Source organism: Schistosoma mansoni (genome assembly GCF_000237925.1).
Source record: "Schistosoma mansoni, WGS project CABG00000000 data, supercontig 0223, strain Puerto Rico, whole genome shotgun sequence".
NCBI classification, from domain to species: Eukaryota; Metazoa; Platyhelminthes; class Trematoda; order Strigeidida; family Schistosomatidae; genus Schistosoma; species Schistosoma mansoni.
In genome coordinates, this window is record NW_017386089.1 from 211,438 (window position 1) to 230,643 (window position 19,206).

The following is a 19,206-nucleotide window of genomic DNA, read 5'->3' on the forward strand; positions in this document are numbered from 1 at the left end:
CTGGATGGTGTCCAGTTCTCCTGAAAACCAGTGCAAAATTACCCTGGCCCACAAGGGTATATTATATACTATAACTGAAATTAAAATATGAAATGGTCAATTATTATTCTAATTGAATTTGTTCACAGAGTAATCCTACGACTAGAATCATTATTATTACCATTATTATTATTATTATTATTATTATTATTATTATTATTATATTACTATTAATATTATTATGAAGTTGTTATTATTAATTTAACTGGGAATTTGGGTTTTCCTAATGTATCACCTTATTTTTAGGTTTTGTTTACGGATTCGGTTAATTTTGCTTGAATTGTCCTCTAATTTGGGCGGTTTCTATATTGGTCTCTTTGAGTTTGGATTATTGTTTCTGAAAATGATTTAACTGATCTACCACTGAAATGTTGAATAACTTTTCACGTTTTTTCGAGATGCCCATATTATGCCAGAAAACTAGTTTATATTTCTTTAAAAGCTTAATTATTGGATATTTTTACAGAACAAAGTTTTTATCCGTTTACAATTGAGTTATTGAATTGTTTAACTGTTAGTTGACAGAATTACGTCCCTAGACTGTCAGGGACATTATTCTTTCTTGAGCTTTTGAGCTATTTGCCAATTTGATTACTTGGTGTATTGAAGATTTAATTGTACAGATTTGTTTAAATAACTCTGTGAGCTGTTTAGATTAATGATGCCATTAGTTTAAGTATATTTGTATAATTTATATTTATAATCCTCTTAAACAAAGCTACACCCAATTCAAGCATTATGGTTTGAATTAGCCTGAAGGTAAAAAAGATTATCCAACGTTTGACTGGAGGTTATACGGTAATTAAACTAAATCAGTTTGGTCGTTACATGACTCATGGAACTAAGAAAAATCTCAGGTGATAGTAAACATCAATAAGCTTGAAGTGGATAAATTCAGAATTCATATTTTGTATATGACTATATGAAAACACTATGCTATGGAAAAGGGTTGACAAATAAAGTGAAATTAACTGATTGAAAGTAAATGAAAAACAGTATATAATCTTTGAAATGAAATCATGTATGTCATAAGAACTTAGCACGTAGTTCTACCGTGTACGCTGATAATATATATCATTGAAAACAAGTAACAAGCTAAACTTTAGTCTCGGAGTTTACGCTTTGTTAATATGTTTACTGACTACATACTACAGTTCCGTTGTATGGTGAAATTTTTGGATTGTTATAAAATGCTCATACTTCATTTTAACTTCAATGTCGAAATTGATTGATTTCAAACTTTTTCTAGTTATTTCATTGAAATGATACCCATGTAAAATACAGCTGCTCGTGTATTTATTTTATTTCGGTAATTCATTTTGAAATTTGTCATTTTAAAATACTAAACTTTTTAGTCCCATCGAGCTAACTATTTACTAGTCTATCAGATGTAATTCTGGAGGGTACCTGTGTCCCGACAGTAACATCTGTTGTACTTTAAGCGTGTGTATATGGCTAATAAATTCGAATTAAAGTTACGTTATATGTTATGTACTTCATAATTTGACACAAAAATAGTTTAAATCCAACCAGATAGAAAGCATCCAGATCAAGAGAAGGCTAATTCTCCTGAATAACTAACTAAACAATAATCATGTGTCCAATAGTGACTAACTTTAATATAAATTCATTTGGTATTGGTTATTTGAATCTTCCGATTGATGTTCAAAACTGCAATTGATCAGTCTCTTATTGGCATATGTGCATACTGTGAGTATTGCCCCTATATAGCCTTAATTTTAGAGCATTATAAACAAAGATGGATAGTGGCTAGCAGTGGAATCCAGGACGCTTGTTTCGTCCTTTCAGGACTCGTCAGATGGATGTACTTGCATCTCAGAGTTGATGTTATTAATCAGCGATACTAGATGATACTGAGATATATAGTAAATAAATTAAAGTTTGAAATGAGGTCTATTGGATTTTCAAAATAACTAAAATCTTTACCTACAGTTATTATGAGTTCATAAAGCTTAAAAATATTGAATTATGATAAAATAACTGTCAAATATTTTCTAGTTTTTATTTTGATGGAGTTTTGTTCTCTGCGCTGGATGATTTGGTCGTGGAGATTTTATCGTCCTTCTGAACGACATCATCAGCACAAACTTCGAGTAGAAGTGAAGTGTTTGAATTTCTCCACAAGTGGTTATCAGTTAGTGAAATAAATCAATTCAAAGTAAAACTAATTATCACAATCAATCAACTATTCAATGAATAGCTTTCACTAAGTTCAATTAAACATTATTTACCAAAACAGTTTAAGTTATCAATTTTCCTCTTTACAAATTTTTCTTCCTTTTTTTTCAGATTAACCATTTGGTTAAAAATTTAAACAATACATTTATATCACTTCATTTAGTTGGATATCAATTACATTAATAAATTCATTCAATATACTTTGCTGTTTTAAACAACCAACTAATTGTCACTTATTTCTCTGTGGTTTATAATATACCATATTTATTTCTTTGTTATTTCCAGTTAAAGTTAAATAATTATTATAGTAAATTTAATAGTTGAGATCATGAATCAATTGAAGCTAGACCACCATGGAAAATCTGGAAGCACTAGACACCCGTTTCGTCCTATTATGGGACTCCTCAGTAGTGCGCATCCACGATCCCGCCTCAAGAGATTCATGATTTCAACTATACAAAAAAATTACTAAAAATCTGCACCAAACCCCCTTATCATATGCTCACTAGTGACTGGCTCCATGAGGTATTTCATGGAGTTTGAGTGAGAAGCAGTGACCAGTGGAGTTCAACCAGATCTGTTGTGAGATAGCAACTCACTGAAGACATTGGTGGATGTGTCGCTCAATTTCGTGGATCAGCTGAAGTTAGACATTAACACCGTTGGATGCCGGCCAGATCAGTGGTCTAGAGGTTAGGTGTTCTGGAGCGAGACTGATAGGTCTTGGGTTGGAATCTCGCGAGACGGGATCGTGGATGCGCACTACTGAGGAGTCCCATAATAGGACGAAACGGGTGTCTAGTGCTTCCAGGTCTTCCAAGGTGGTTTAGCTTCAATTGACTCATGATTTCAACTTTATATATATGGATTCTTTTGAAGGTAATTTTGTTGATACAAATTTCCTCATATCATAAACTAATGAAAGTATAAATTGTGAACCCCTAAAATTTAATTTATTTATCATTATGTTTGACTAAATTTCTCTAAATTCTGGTTTCAATGTCATATAAATTCACGGATACATATAGTTGCTTTTGTTGGTTTGAAGATACAAAATAGAACAAACCAACTATACATTGCTAATTTGGTTTGAAAATGACACACGTATATAACAAACTACACCATCAGAATGCCAATACAAAATCACCTTATATCATAGTTCTTTTTCCTAAATATTATCTTACCTACAATATAATAAAATCAAATAAATGTTAAGCTGATTTATGTCAGTTTGTTTCTATTGAAGATACCACCATTATTGTAGTTTGACAACTATTAACCAGTAACACCTTCTATAATCGAATCGCGCCCCACTCATTTAAAATCAGAAGTCAGAAGCGAGGAGGTTGGAAGATATATTTAATGGGTTATCAATATATCGAGAAGCGATTGATCTAATCTGGCTAATGATCGTAGGAGATGTTTCCCACGCTGTGCTGTAACGTGATCTGGTGCGGATGCATGACCGAACGCCTTCAGCTAAACAAGTTCACTAAAACTAATGTGGTCAGCATCCAATGTCGAACACTTACGGAGCCATTGATTTTGGGGAATTATTTACAGCTACACTGTGATATTTTCTGAATCCAATATATTTATATTACTTATATACATGGTAGTCAGTCATTTAACTACAAAGATAATAACATAATCAGAAAAGGTTATATCACTATTAGCAATACCCACAGGTATAACATATCACCTCATATTATTGCGCAATTATTGAAATTATAATCGACCAGGAAATTGGTTAAACTAACAATATCTTTCGATATATTACCAATAATAATAATAATGATAATAATAATAATACTCGTATTATGGAAAAGCTTTTTGTAGTCAACTGTTTGTGTAATTAGAATGTATTAAAGCTATTTATAAATTATATATGTTGAGTATTAGGAGATTTGTGGGGGAATTTAGAATTTTATTATTATTATTATTATTATTAGCTTTATTCAGTGTTATATTTTTGGTACAATATGGAATTCTCAGCACAAAGTATTTCAACAAGTTTTCGTTTCTTAATTCTTAATCGATCCTCACGATAAATATTTAGTGATCATTAATTAGATGTTAATAGTTCAGGCATCGACATCTGAATAATGTACATTCTTTTCTATGCACATTGCCAGCCATCATGATGTCTCCGATTGTAAATTCTTGTAACTTATACAGTGAAAGGTCATAAACTTTCACAAACGCACCTGAATAGGTTGTGTTTGTAATAAACGTAACGATGTGTTAAAACAAACAAGGAAACAGATAACTTGTTGAAATATGTAAATGTCAGGAACAGGTAGCTCAGATATTCAAGCAGGATGCCCAGGTAGTTTAACTTATGAATTGACCTTAGCTAGACAACCAATCAAAGCCAGGATGAATTAGACAGTTGTTTCGTTGTATTTTGATCAACTACCTTAATGTTAAAAACACTGAAGACAAATTTAACTGTAACTTACTTTGTACATGCTTTATATCATATCAGATTTTTAATTTCACCGATTAACTGCATTTCCAAGTGTACCAACGCTGAAAGTCGATTATTACAAGGAATATAATCAATTTAATGTATTCGGGAGTGAATAAATCCCCAAAACAAGTAGTTTTGCAAACATTCGACATTAATACTAACCATAGTAGTTTTAACTTACACTAACTTTTGAAGACCTTATAGCAACCATCCTACAATCAGTTTCGATTATAGCCAATTTTGGTTAAGCCCTTTTTATTAACTTACTTAACAGACATTGTCATTCAGATAGTAACAATTTGCATATTCTTTGCACTGCTATACCACTAGAGCACATGACACTCTATCCGAAATGTTGACTGCCTAAATATCATTCAATGACTCATACTCCTCCCCATATATGTACGCACGCAAATATTATTATGAGCCTTTGTCTTGGTTTGCTGTGCCCTTATTAAATTTGACTATAAATTGCCTATGTAATTGCTTGCTATTCGCTCGCTTGCTCCTCGTTCGTTTCCTTCGCTTGTTCACCTGTTCACTCGCTCTCTCGTTTGCCGCTCGCTCTCTTGCTCGTTGATATTCACTCAGGTGTTGTTAACTTTCTGACCTGAGTTATTCGACAATAAACTGTAGTTGCTGTTATCCTTTGTCCTCTGATTTTACGTACCGTTGAGATTAGGATTATAACGGTTATCGAACTAAACGAATAACGAATCGCGGCACTACAACCTCATTATACAACAACCACAAACTGACCAACCATCGAAACTGCATCAAAATTTCAACAAGATATACGTCATTCAATCATCTAGTCAGTAGTTAAGTTCGAATACTGTAAGTTGTAAGTTGTTGATATTATTAATTCAATAATTTGATTTATGTTTACAGTTTACAGTAATAATAAACCAAGTGCTTCAGTTAACAAACATAACTAAATCACTGGGTTAAATATTAGTTCCCTGGTGACAGATTAAAGTAATAATTAGGTTTATAAACGTATTGAATGTTTGAAGCTTAGAAAATCTCACTATTTTACTGTTATTTATCTTCGTGTCATTCTTTTCTGTGCTTTTGAATTCCTCAATAAACGTTACCCGAATAAAGTCAAGTATAAGACTAAGTATTGATTTAATGTGGTTAAAATGCACTGATAATTCGCATACATTCTGATCCAAAGTTGAGAGGAATGTCAGAGCCGATTAATCATATGTACATGCTTGTAAGCTGATGGATTCACTAAAATAGACATAATTTGTTTATTTCCTTTGTAAATCACCCTGAAACCTGTATTGGTGCGCTTTTGACTCAATTCATATCAAAAACGAACGTAAGTTAAGGTATGTTTACTTCTGAAATAGGTTCAGTCTGATTTTATGAAGTGCGCTAAGTGAATTTGACAACTTCTGCCTTAATGAATCTACTGGAAAACCAAACCAGACAAGAGAGTAACAATCAATGAACTGTTCCTAGGTTCTACAAACATTTTTTAAACTTTTACACACGATTCACGAGAAGACTCTGGCAGAAACTCCTAAGCGTCATTCCTTCAGTACAATTCATTAATTTTTGCTGTTTATTCATGACTCTGCAGTGGCAAATAAATCCCTAAAATATGTAGTTCCGTGAGTCTCCCACATTAATTCTTACGTAGCGAACGAACACTTGGGTGGAGAAGACTAATTGATTACTTTGTGAAAAATTACAGGATGTCTATGGAAACCATATATTTAATACTTCATTTGCACATCTGTCACCAGTTGTCATTCACATTCTTTATGATTCTTCTTTTTTGTTTCAATTCCTTCCTGTTTACTTTTAAATTTTTTTCAGTTTAATCTTCTCAATCCTCTATTGACAAGCACTTCACTTGTGATTGGTGTTACATACTACTTATATTTGTCAACGTAAATAGCATACACCATACAGGCCTCATTAGTTTTACTGGAGTCACTTAGATGGATGGGCTCGATCACGTATCCGCACCAGACCACGAGTGAGTTCGCCGTGCAACTCATCCCTTGCAACTACTAGCCATCTTAGATCAAACGCTTCTCGACATATCGATAGCTTTCCACGTGTACCTTAGGACCACTTTATTTCTGACTTCTAATTTGTTTGTTTAAGTATAAAAAACACACATCCTTCCGTTATCAGTGACCTTGCATGAACTCGCGTACGCTCAGTGATTCCGCTTGTAAACTTTGGCACGATCTCGATATTCTTTCGATACAACGAGATCTCCAACAAATATATCTTATTACAACCGTCAACTGCCTTCTCATTTTCGGCCTACGGAGAGATCCAATTTAATACCTGGCACGTAATCTTCCTGTAGTGGTGATCATAGTCAGTCGCGACTCGACGCAAACTACAATCTTATCTTCATTATGGCGGAACAGACGCTTAGGCTACTTAGGATTATGACTCTTCTGCCTCCGGCCTTTCAACTCATGCTACTTTAGCCAGACAGTAATATAAGCCTGATTCTGCTATCCAAAAGCGGTAGTGAAGGCACTGTTGCGTGATTTGGGCAGGCATGTCACACTTAGTATGTTTAATATTGATGGTTCAAAACCTTGCGAAACTTTACAAAGGTTATCCTTAAACGTGGAGACCTAACCGACTGACAAACGTTAGACCAGCTTTTCCACGATGTCGAGTCACAACGTGGCTCGGAAGTAGGAATGTTGCTACTTATGCGAGAGGTCATTGGTCAAAGGGCCTTTGAAGAGGGCTATTTTGCACAGCTCTTCTTGTTTAAGCTTCCCCAACAAGAGAAACCTGATCTTGTCTCATTCCAGAATAAGGCCCTAGATGAACTAATTGCATCTGCTGACCAGATTCTGGAGACCATTAGAACACTCAGTGTCGAGGTCTATCCTGTCGAAGACGGGCCTCAAACAATGCGAAATGCTGCTATAGGCCTCTGTCATACTATTACTCGTTATCTTAGTACTCATCATGATCGTAGATTCTCTCAAACTCCTCGAAGAAGCTCGTCATGACAAAGATCTGTTTCTAGACCATGGGAGACAGGTTTTCCTGGTTGGTGTTGGTGCGTCTCCCAGAAATTGAAGAAAGCCTTGAAGTTTCCCAATCTCCGCACCATCCGACAAGAAAATTCCTTCGAAAAACATCTCCACCAGCAAGAGTTTACAGCGGCCGTAGCCAGTGGGCGCAGCGGTTTGTCATACATCAGTGATTTGATGACGAAAGTTCGTTATCTAGCCAAAACTGGCACAGAAGCGTTCTTCCTGTGAGTTCTAACGACCGTTTGCACGAACTGGTCGTCAACTTACAGCTGACAAACGAAAAACCGATTGCCACAAATGGTAAGTGATATGTTTATATTAACGTTGGTTCAAGTAAATATATTCAATGGATTTTCGTTTTTGCAGATATTTCTGCGCCAATCATTGCCAAAGATCTGGTTAAACACCATAATCTCCTAGTCAACATGCGTAAACAGGTGTCATTAGTTGAAAATACCAAGTTATAACTTTTCGACTTTTCAGGTTGAAGATGATCCACAAACACTGCTGAGCTTATAATCGACCCATTCTACCGACGGTTGCTCAACAAGTATCCCGAAATGTATCAAAGGCGACCAAGATTACCACATATACCCAGCAATGTTATACACCATATCACGACCACAGGAACACCCGCGCACGCCGAACGGATCCCCAAAAGCTAAGGTCGGCCAAAAACGAGTTCGAGCACTTGATAGGCTTGGGAATTATTAGAACATCAAACGGCCCATGAATATCTCCTTTGTACAAGGTCCCTAAAATGGACAGCAGCGATTAACGTTCAACTGGTAATTATGAGCAAACGAATACGGAGACCACTCCTGATCACTTCCCCTTGCTTCACACCCACTATTTGAAAGCTGACTTTAAAGGTACAACTGTCCTATCCAAAAATCGATCTGATTAACGCGCATAACCGAGTTCACATGGCTTCTGAGGACATTATTAAAACCTTTATCATTACTTCCTCGATCTCTATGAATTTTCACGCGTGCCTTTCCGTTTGAAAAATGCTGCACAAAAGTCCCAGAGATTCAAAGATGATTCAACGAACTGATAAGTTTCTATCAACGGTTCATACTGAATTGCGCTTCTCTCATGAGACGCTTAACAGACTGACTGTGGAAATGCGAAATCCGTCGATTTGGGCGACAACGCCGGAAAAGCAATCACTACTGTTGATGGAATTACCGCTAAATCAACTATTCTTGCACACCAGAACATCAAAGGACCTACTAGTATCGCAGTAGGCGCACCCGACGCAGCAATTGGAGGAGTCTTAAAACAATGAATAAACAATACTTGGCAACGTCTGACATTCATTTTTGAGATAGTTATGAGGCACTTGGTCGAGGTGTAGCACTGATACCGAAAAAACGTAAAATCATGTCTCTGCTGTACGCCACTTTCAACACTCTATTGAAGGCCGAGAATTCACTCTGTATACCGACCATAAACCTCCTTCCTTCTGTATAAGCTCGTCTTCAGCCAATACTCACCCTAAGCGTTTCAACAACTGGATTACACTTCATAGTTTACTTAAGATATACAAAACATTTCCGAGGTAAACAATGTGGTGACCGACGCCTTGTCTCGTACAACTACCTTGAGCAGTTTTCAAAGAATCGACCTTCTTCAACTCGCCTAGCTTCAAAAGGAAGACACAGAACTTCTGCATGAATTATCTTTGATAACCCTGAAACTACGAACTAAACGGATGGGAAAAGGTATGGAAGGTTTCCTGTGTGGCACATCCACAAGTAGAGATCGCCCGATCTTGATAATACATTATCCAATAAACTTCGTCAATACGTTGAACAAACGTTCTAATCTAGGTGTTCGAGCAACAGTCCAGCTCACAGCAAAACGACTTTATTGGTTCGGCATGAATAAACACGAGAATGGACACGTTCCTGCGTTTGATACCAGAAATCCAAACAGTTCAGACACAACAAATGTCCCTTGTGTTATTTCACAGTTCTAGACTCTCGTTTCAACTATATTCAGCTTGATATGGTAGGACCCTTATCAAATTTATGTGCGCTACGCCTCTCTTACAACTGACAGCCAGCTTAGATCAAACGCTTCTCGACATATCGGTAGCTTTCCGAATGTGTCTTCGACCACCTTCCTTTCTGACTTCTAATTTGACTGAGTTTGCATTCCCTCATTATAAGGGCTTTAATTGTAAAGGCTCTGTCAAAATCCGAGTATTTTCACAGTTGAAATCATGAGTCAATTGAAGCTAGACCACCATCGAAAACCTGGAAGCACTGGACTGCCGTTTCGTCCTATTGTGGGACTCCTCGACAGTGCGCATCCACGATCCCGCCTCACGAGATTCCAACCTAGGACCTATCGGTCTCGCGAGCGAGCGCTTAACCATTAGACCATTGATCTGGCCGGCATCCAACTGTGTTAATGTCTAACTTCAACCAATCCACGATTTTGAGCGACCGTTCACCAATTGTCTTCAGTGAGCTGATATCTCTACAACAGACCTGGTTGAACTCCACTGGTCACTTCTTCCCACTAGAACTCAATGAAATATCTCTTGAAGTGAGTCACTAGTGAGCATATGATTATAGATCAGAGGGGGTTTCTTGTGAGGAATTTGGTATTTTCACAGTTGAAATCATGAGTCAATTAAAGCTAGACCACCATCGAAAACCTGGAAGCAGTGGACGGCCAAATACACTAGGCACCAATACCATTATTAATGAGCACTTACAGTTCTGTTGGCATACGTACTTGTTGTAAACAATAAAAAACTTCAGTTCGTTGGTCAGTAGTATACTACAAGTAACATTTCAGGAGTCTTTCGACAGGCGGTATTATTTACTTTAAATGACTCGGCACGATGAGTCATAATAACTTACAGATAGCCCTGCTACTCATATGTTTAATCTGCCATGGTCCCCACCTCAAGACATCTAGAATCCATCTCTATGAGACGAGCAAGCTCGATGAGCGAAGACTTCAATTTTCTGTTTAAGTACTTGAACCGCTTGAATGTTACGACTCGACGGTGCGGATATTATAAAGTGGACGCCACATCCTAAGTCTGCTGGCCGTAATTTACTAGTGATTGTAACATATGTCTTACGTGATGTAACTATTCTGCAATTCCTAAATATTATGTTGCCTACGTATTCTTGCATAGTTCGCTGTTCTTAATGCTTGGCCCAACGTGATTTACAACTTGTCCCCCCCATATTTGTCTATTTGATTGTCCGTCAGCTGTGAATTTAAAAGACCTCGTATTATTTCATCACACAACCCCGAGAAACTACTCGCGGAGTGCTTTCTTTTTACGCCAGATATATAAATACGCCTACGACACAGTCCATATATATTCAAACATATTTTGCTAGGAAAACTAGCCAAGCTCAGTTGAATGTAATAGATTAACATCCGATCTTGAGGAACAAACCCTTTGAATACATGCATATAACGGCATACTAGACATTACGAAGAACGCTTTTTGTATTTGGGACGAGGATGTGCTGCATAACTCAGCAAGCCGCGGGTCAATAATATGTGGAAAGTATTGGGTCCATGAGCCAACAAAGGACTATGTGCAAATGACTCCGCAGCTGAAATCTAGATTTCAGGTTTATTAAAGTGTGGTTACACGTGGACAACAAATTAAGTGACACTGACCGAATAAGAACATTTGGAGGCCGCATTTTAGGTAAGCGCGGACTACCAGGTGAGGGTCCGCATGGTTATCGTAACAAATGCTTAGGGTTGAAATGGCTCAGAATCGTCTATAATGACGCAGGTGCATTAAGTCTATTTTTCCTTGGATCTTAAGTTGATGGGGTTTTCCTCGCTAATTCATATTTTCTTAAATTGTATAACGGATCCCTAATCTTTCCTATTACCACTCATGTTTTCACTACCTCAACTATTCCGGGGTCCTCCCTTACAAATCCATCTCACCTTTAAGGATAACAGCCTAAACCGATGTACACATGCGTTAGGTCCCACGCTTCGCTTAACTGACTGACTCTAGATCCTCTTCGATGGACTGTCGATACCTGTAGAAATCGCTGGCATTTTGATTTACAATTGTAAAGTTTTAGAGTCATGAGTAGTAACCCCAGTAAATTTGGCATTTGGGTCACCGTAATCACCACCAGATAGTAAAGATGATAAAATTGCTCCACTTTCCTTTTGCACAGGAGCAACATAGTTGACTCAAAGCCATGCAAGGTTCTCTCCCATCGTTCCAGTCTCTCTCAGCGAACCGCCTCGTCCCCAGTTATAGTCCCAACAGTTGTCGGTTTTTTAAACACAGTCCTTTTACTTGTTCGCGAATGTGCACTGCTACCACCTTTGTTTTTATGTCTAGAGCTACAGTCGAGTTGCTTTTCCCCATAATGTTCGAATTTATTTAAGTTACTGAGTGTCCGCTATGCCGGTTTTCACCTTGTTTTCGTTCCTTCGACTACAAACGCATCGCCATCAGTTAGACTTCTCAGGAAGGCAATTGTTAAACTACTGACTTTTAGACACAAAGCTTTTCAGTGACGATGACTTACTAATTCCTTTATTTTTCAGTTACTACGATAGTTGTCCACTCTTCAATCAAGAGGAAAAATCCCCGAAGACCTCGTCCCTATCGTGACCAGGGGGTTAAATTTCTTGTTCAGGTTTACCATGAAGAAAATCGTGGAATGGCTCCTTGTTTTATCTTTAATTTCCGCAATATGGGTATCTAAATTAATGGGGATTATCACTGTACAGTCTGACTGCGGCAACATAATCCTCAACTGGTTGCCTTTTCATATATTATTCATTTTTGGAACAGTTTCTGTGTTAATTATACTTTATCGTACGTACAGTTTTAATGATTGTCCCGAGGCGTCCACGGAGCTTATGAAGCTAGTCAACGAAGCGAAACGGGATCTCACTTACCGCGGATTTGTTTTTGAATCTTAATTACTAAAGAACATAAACTTAGATAATTTTGCACTGTGACTAACATTTTGTGATGTTAATTTGTCAGTACGTAAGTTGTGTAGCCTCACTTCTGTGACTACAGTATAGAAACATTTTGTACCATCACAGCAGTCTATCATGTATAAAATCTATTTTAAAAGTTAGTTGCTCTTTTAATTCCATTGGGTAAACGGGATTAGTCTTAAAGGCCAAATTGATTATAATGAACTGTGAAAATTTTTACTAAAGCGTTGTATATGAACTGACCACACGCCCCCTTGAGTACAGTTAGTTTTCTAGATGCCTCGTAAAGTAATAAAACCGATTATTTATTCCATGCGTCGTCTTCATATGTAGGGAATACATCCTTTTGTTATATTTTATTCAGTCACATAATCTGAGCAGATTGCCTGCGCAGCTCAAGTTACCGAGGGTTTTAGTTTCAGATTAAAAGAGCCTGTTATTAAAACATTATGGATGTGTAATACAAGCCCACTAATCGGGAGGATCTTTCGTCCTACCGACTAAGCCTTAGAAGGTATTGGCCTCAAAGGTCTCACGGCGCGAAAATGAGAATCTTTCAGCTTATACCATATTGATGCTTTGTTCTTTTCTCGACCCTTAACCAACCAGTCTGCTCGAACACGAGTATTTCAGTCACGAACTGACCGTAGATTCACAGAACTGATATCTTCATTTTCGGTACCGGCTGAAATACAACCTGTTTATGGTGTCGGTATGCAGAACATAGAGACGCTGAACAAAATCACCATTCCACCAAAGAAAAAAATGACATGTTGCCGAGATCTAAATTTTTTCGTTGTTGCTCTAAAGAATTTGAAAAACGGTCATGCAACAACGATACATATCACATTGATGTGTCGATAAAGAATAATATTTGGTTAGTAGCAGCTTTAAACGCGTATAGATTCATTTTTATCAGTGAAAATTCATTTAATCAGATAGTTTATATTCATAGAGGGCTGGGATATGCGTAAAAAGTCCCAAAGAGACATACATAAATATTGTATTTATTTCATTTATATGTACAAAACCACAACTTGAATTAGAACGAAACGTTAGCTTTTGCTTCATCAGCTACAGGTTCTGCAGAAAGAAAGATAAGAGAAGCATACTACTTACTGTTACTTCTTAAAATTCCCTTGGCTGGAATAACACTAACCGGTGGGGTTAGGGAGATGCAACGAGCTGAGTTAAATTCTAAAATTCACATGATTGAATATTGTGCAGTAAACCTACTCTTACGAAATACCTTACCAAAAGACACGCGTCTTTCAGAAGAAGGAGTGTTTGAAGTACACTTTTCTTCAGAAGCAGGGGTGCCACTTATTGAAACATTAGGAGATATAAACTGACCGACGTTTGGTTTGGATTCATAATCACATGCTGAAAAAATGCGTGGCGAATCTGGAACTACACATGGAACTGCTGTGCATTCGTCAGCAGACTGCAATTAGACGTAATTACATAGGAGAGACATAAACACCATCGGATGCCAACTCAGTGGTTTATCGGCTAAGATTCTTCAACAAAACTATCAGCTTGATTGCTGAACTCTGCATTAACGGGCTGAAAGTAGTTTGAAAGTAAGTAGTGATTTACATTAGAGGTTTCAGCACATAAACGTTTTTTAACCATCGGTTTTTTCCTCTTGAAAACCTTCGGAATTTTTTTCTTTCCGATCTGAAACACGTCAAATTTATCAGGAATACTCACCTTAAGCTCCGATGGACCACCTTCACTACTTAGATTGTCACAAGTATTGGGAACGATATTTGTCGTCTATGAAGGGTAAACATAGTGGAACATTCTTTTACCTCAGGTGACGATTCTGTACATAGCGTGGGAACCTGTTCATCGGTCGCCACTGATGTAGCTTCTCTATTTGCCAGAGTTCTTTTTAAACTAAAGAAAGCCATTAGATAATCAGGCAGTTAAATCACTTTGTGTCGACTCGTTTTAACGCGTTTCTGTAGGAGGAATCTTTGCTTAAAATATTCTCAAGACATTTCATAATACCATCCAAACAACACTGGGTTAAAATTATGTGTAAAAACAAAGGAACTCAGTATACTTGTGGATGTCTTCGAATAAGTTTTGTTATCCGAGTAATCAGGGACAGGACACTGTGAGCGTAAATGTTGTGCCTAAATAACAATGAAAATCATTTGAATGATCTCACTTCGGTAGGGAAGCTAATAAAACCAGAAGATATTGAAAGACTAACTGCACAGATAACATTTTCACGTTCTGCCATTACCCTACGGTTAAAAATTTAAAGATACATACCTTTTTCGGAAGTTCTTCACCTATTAGAGTACAGAAATGTATTTTTAGACCAACAGCATGGTTTATATCATTGTTTAATATCTTGGTGAAAATTGCCTCGATAAAAGAAGGTAAAATTTCGGGTTTTTTACAAGAAATGAACTGAAGGCCTCTCGTAAAAAATTCTCGTCCGAGCTAGCTAACAATGAATGAACTGTTTTTCAACTTACCAGCATAAATTTGTCTACCCTCCAGTAATCTAAGTTATCCCATTCTCTTGCTAGTGTTTCGAACATGGCATAGGAATAATACAATGTGACCGTGCTGTCCTCAATGCTGGGTAATATGTTACATAACCGTACGACCGTTTGTTCCTTTGAGTAAAAAATATAAATTGAACGTAAATACCTTCAGCAGCAACTTGTCCTGCATCCATAGACTGTAGTGAAGACCTTTGCAAATGCCTAACAACTGTTCGTAGGTCCAGTCATCTGTAATGGTCGATTAAACGAAGACAATGTTTACAAAAACATAACGACCACGTATCAATGAAGCTTATAAGAAACTTTTTATATCAAGCCACTGCTATAAGATCTCCAGATAACTGGGCAAAGTTTCAATCATAAATTACAGAATACGATTTAGAACTCATTCGCCAACTTTATGCCCGTTAGGTATCTATGACTGATTAAACTGACACTTAAGCACAATGTGGTACGAGTGTGTATCTATACATGCTCGCACATTAAGTCAGTGAGAAAACGCTAAGAACTGCACAGTAAAAATAATGGAATATCGATTTTATGGCCACACTTTGATTTTTCTTATTAGAATCTAACTAGAGGATGTATCTAAACGTTGAGTGTAGATGAACCACCAATTTTCCTACGAGATGTTTTGAATAAACTTATATTGTTAATTTGATTGATGACTGCACTAACGTTTTCGGTAGGATCTAGATTGTATGAATCAAGTCACTTATGGAGGCTGGAAGGTAGAATGCTAAGCATTGAACTTATCAAAAGTTCAGTCGCTCAGTCATCTACAACGTAGGATCAGACACATATGCACCGGTCTAAGTTGCCATACCAACAAGATGAACACCGAATTCATAGGAGCAGTTACTTCAATGGTAGTAATATATAAAAGGAAGATTACATATGAGGATATGATACAAGGAGCAAGAACTAGTTCGTAGAAATAAAGGTATAAAGTAATTTTAATCTCACAGTTTAAGGGAAGACAAAGAGTGTATACACCTACACCATTGTGATCGATTCTGAGCCATGTCACTCAGAGTCTCCAACTGTTGGTTACGAGTCACGCGGACCCCAACCAAGTAGTCTGCATCTACCAACATGGCTCAGACCAGAAGTTAGTGACTTCAAGGACTGATGCCACTTTTTGGTTTGGCCACCCCTAACTTTCTTCCAACCATCCCCAATACTAGTCAGCATTTCACGTCATGGTAATCGGTGTTCAGGCTTGCGCAAGACGTGGCCCCCAAATGCCCTGGTACGGCCGAGAGTGGGGAAAGTCTACTCTCCCTCTCAAAATGCTTTCACATGGCCACGCGTATACAGCCTCTGCCAGGGAAGTCCTACTCACTGCCTTCTCGTGTCGGTGATGTTGTTTACGAAATTGACAAGACGAAAAGCGAATGTCCGGCGCTTTACCCGAGTCGGTGGACACATGTAGTCCACCTAGGGGAGTTGGAAAACCTTGATTCCAAACCAATGGTGCACATGGGCTCCAGTATGCTGAAGGAAAAAATGGCGTATGAATCAATCGTTGATCACCGGCTACCATGGGATTGCATCTACTCACGATGCTCCACTGCCTTGTGAATCAGACCTTTAGGTAGAAGGCTCCGGTTGTGGCCTTCTAAGAAAACCACCTGCTTCAGTTTGGGCACCCGGGCAGTATCACAGCCCTCACACAAATCAAATGAGATTTGTGTGGCGCATATGTATCTGGTGCCTCCTTGTACAAATATTCATATATTCAAATAAACAAACACGTGGCACAACCATCTCAGTTGATGAGGTTGTGAATCTTCATCAACTGACTCACCACCATTTCTCAATACCCGGCGTCTAACCTCACTATTACTCACCCGGTGATCCCAGCAGACGCGAGCAATATTTCCAAAGCATCTGTGGTCAAATACTAGTAACTTACGAGTATCTTCTACTCTTAATGGCCACGTCTTGCAGCCGTAAAGTAGGACAGAACAAACTGTTGAACAGCATACTCGTCCTTTAATTGATAGACGGATATCTCGCCTTCGCCATAGGTGACTTAAGTTGGCAAAAGCCAAACGAACTTTTTGAATCCGTGCTGAGATTTCGCCAGAAATTAACTGGTTAGGGCTGGTCAGATTTCCAATATAAGTGTTGTCGACGCGCTCCACTACTCCACTCCCTATCCTTAATTCAGATGTTGACGCAGACCAGTCCTGAAACAACAATTTGCATATAGACAGGGAGAAACGCATTCCAAAATTTCTGATATTGCAGCTCAGTGCTACGGAAACACTCTGCATTTTATCAGTGTCTTCACCAAACAGGACTATGTCATCTGCGTATTCTAAGTCGATAAGTGGACCTCCTGGAAGATCATTGCCCGAAAATTCAGTCGACGAGGTCGTTATTTTCAGCAGTAGGTCTGACGAAGTTGAACAGAAATGAAGATAGTGGACAACCTTGCCGGACACCACTTGAGGTTGTAAAATCAGATGACCCGACTGGTAGTGTTCGAGTAAAGAGCCTTCACAAGGTTTATGTACTTCTGAAGTACACCTTTCAATGACAAACACTGCCAATGAACCTCTCGGTCTACAGGGTCATATGCTGCTTTTAAGTTGAGAAAAACCACAAATGTCGAGCGTCGATAAGGATGTCTGACGAATGGTGAATATGTAGTCGATGCAGCAACGACTAGGTCTGAAGCTAGCCTGGTTTCCTCGTGTTTATGGTTCGAGTCATATATATATATATATATATATCCTGAAACTGGTGGTATTATCATCAACTGACATTGTTAAGGCATAGAGAGCAACACGAAATGATGAAGGAATATTAAAGTAATTCAAAAAGATCGACATAGGTCAGCAGAAGTCTTGTTTAATAAGCGCCTCCAACAAAATATTTTATACTCCAGCGCTACTCATTGTGAAGAGTCCCAAGTTTTTCAATAGTCATTCCTGAATACGAATAATAATATTTGCTAAGATCGACAACTTTACAGAGTAACCCTTCAAGATTAAAATGTATTTGCACAATAGAGGCATCTTACTAGCTGCTCGACCACAAGGACCAGATAAATCAACAAAATGGACTTCGACAAATTAAAGGAGTGACTCGGTGACATGCATAAGTTTTTCGAGTATCTTTATTGACATTTCTGTAATGTCAGAACAAAGTTCATAAATATCATTTGGCAAGAGTTTAATGGACAACAGAATGATAAATTAGTGGATCTGACCTTTTCCATTGAATGATTTCTTTGAAAGGAGTACTTTTGCTTGCTTCTGTGCCTTTCGCCTTACTTTATCTTGGTTAGAGGCTAGAGCTTTGGCTAATTTACGCAATACGTCCATTCAACAACAACGCACGCGACGTCAAAATACCCGCTGTTAGTAGGTCGAACGTGACGGGCTGAAATAGAGAACTGTCAGTTCAATGAGATTTGTGACTAGGTAATAAATGAGACTTCTCAAACGCCATGGAGTTTATCAATAGCGTGAAAGAACCAACCCTGAATATAATAAATACGTACGCTTTTCTAACGAAAATTATTGGCTTGTAGAAGAGCCAAGAACGAACAAAATACTCGTGACATACAGATGTAGCTGTAAATAATTCCCCCAAATCAATGGCTCCGTAAGTGTTCGACATTGGATGCTGACCACATTAGTTTTAGTGGACTCGTTTAGCTGAAGGCGCTCGGTCATGCATCTGTACCAGATCACGTTACAGAACGGTGTGGGAAGCATCTCCTACGACCATTAGCCAGACTAGATCAGTCACTTCTCGATATATTGATAACCCATCAAATATATCTTCCAACATCCTCGCTTCTGACTTCTGATTTTAGCTGGGTGTTACTGGTAAAGAGTTGTCAAACTACAATACTGGTGGTATCTTCAGTGGTGAGACCGATGTGATCTGGTACAATAAACCATTAACTGTGAGTTTGTTCCTTTTTGAAACTTTATAGATC

At 37.8% G+C, this 19,206-nt stretch overlaps 2 protein-coding genes across 2 annotated transcripts; both read right to left on the bottom strand.

Moving 5' to 3' along the window:
- Positions 1-13,759: 13,759 nt before the first annotated feature.
- Positions 13,760-15,414, bottom strand: Smp_159870 (hypothetical protein; the record flags this gene model as incomplete). Its single annotated transcript, XM_018791987.1, has 11 exons — positions 13,760-13,800; positions 13,837-13,914; positions 13,954-14,161; positions 14,245-14,283; positions 14,317-14,397; positions 14,431-14,496; positions 14,532-14,619; positions 14,658-14,746; positions 15,004-15,177; positions 15,213-15,356; positions 15,391-15,414. 11 exons carry the CDS (start codon positions 15,412-15,414, stop codon positions 13,760-13,762), a joined length of 1,032 nt encoding a protein of 343 aa, XP_018647278.1.
- A 419-nt stretch (positions 15,415-15,833) lies between these two features.
- Positions 15,834-18,583, bottom strand: Smp_159880 (hypothetical protein; the record flags this gene model as incomplete). The annotated part of the gene is made up of 2 exons (XM_018791998.1): positions 15,834-15,937; positions 18,469-18,583. 2 exons carry the CDS (start codon positions 18,581-18,583, stop codon positions 15,834-15,836), a joined length of 219 nt encoding a protein of 72 aa, XP_018647279.1.
- Between the last annotated feature and the right edge of the window lie 623 nt (positions 18,584-19,206).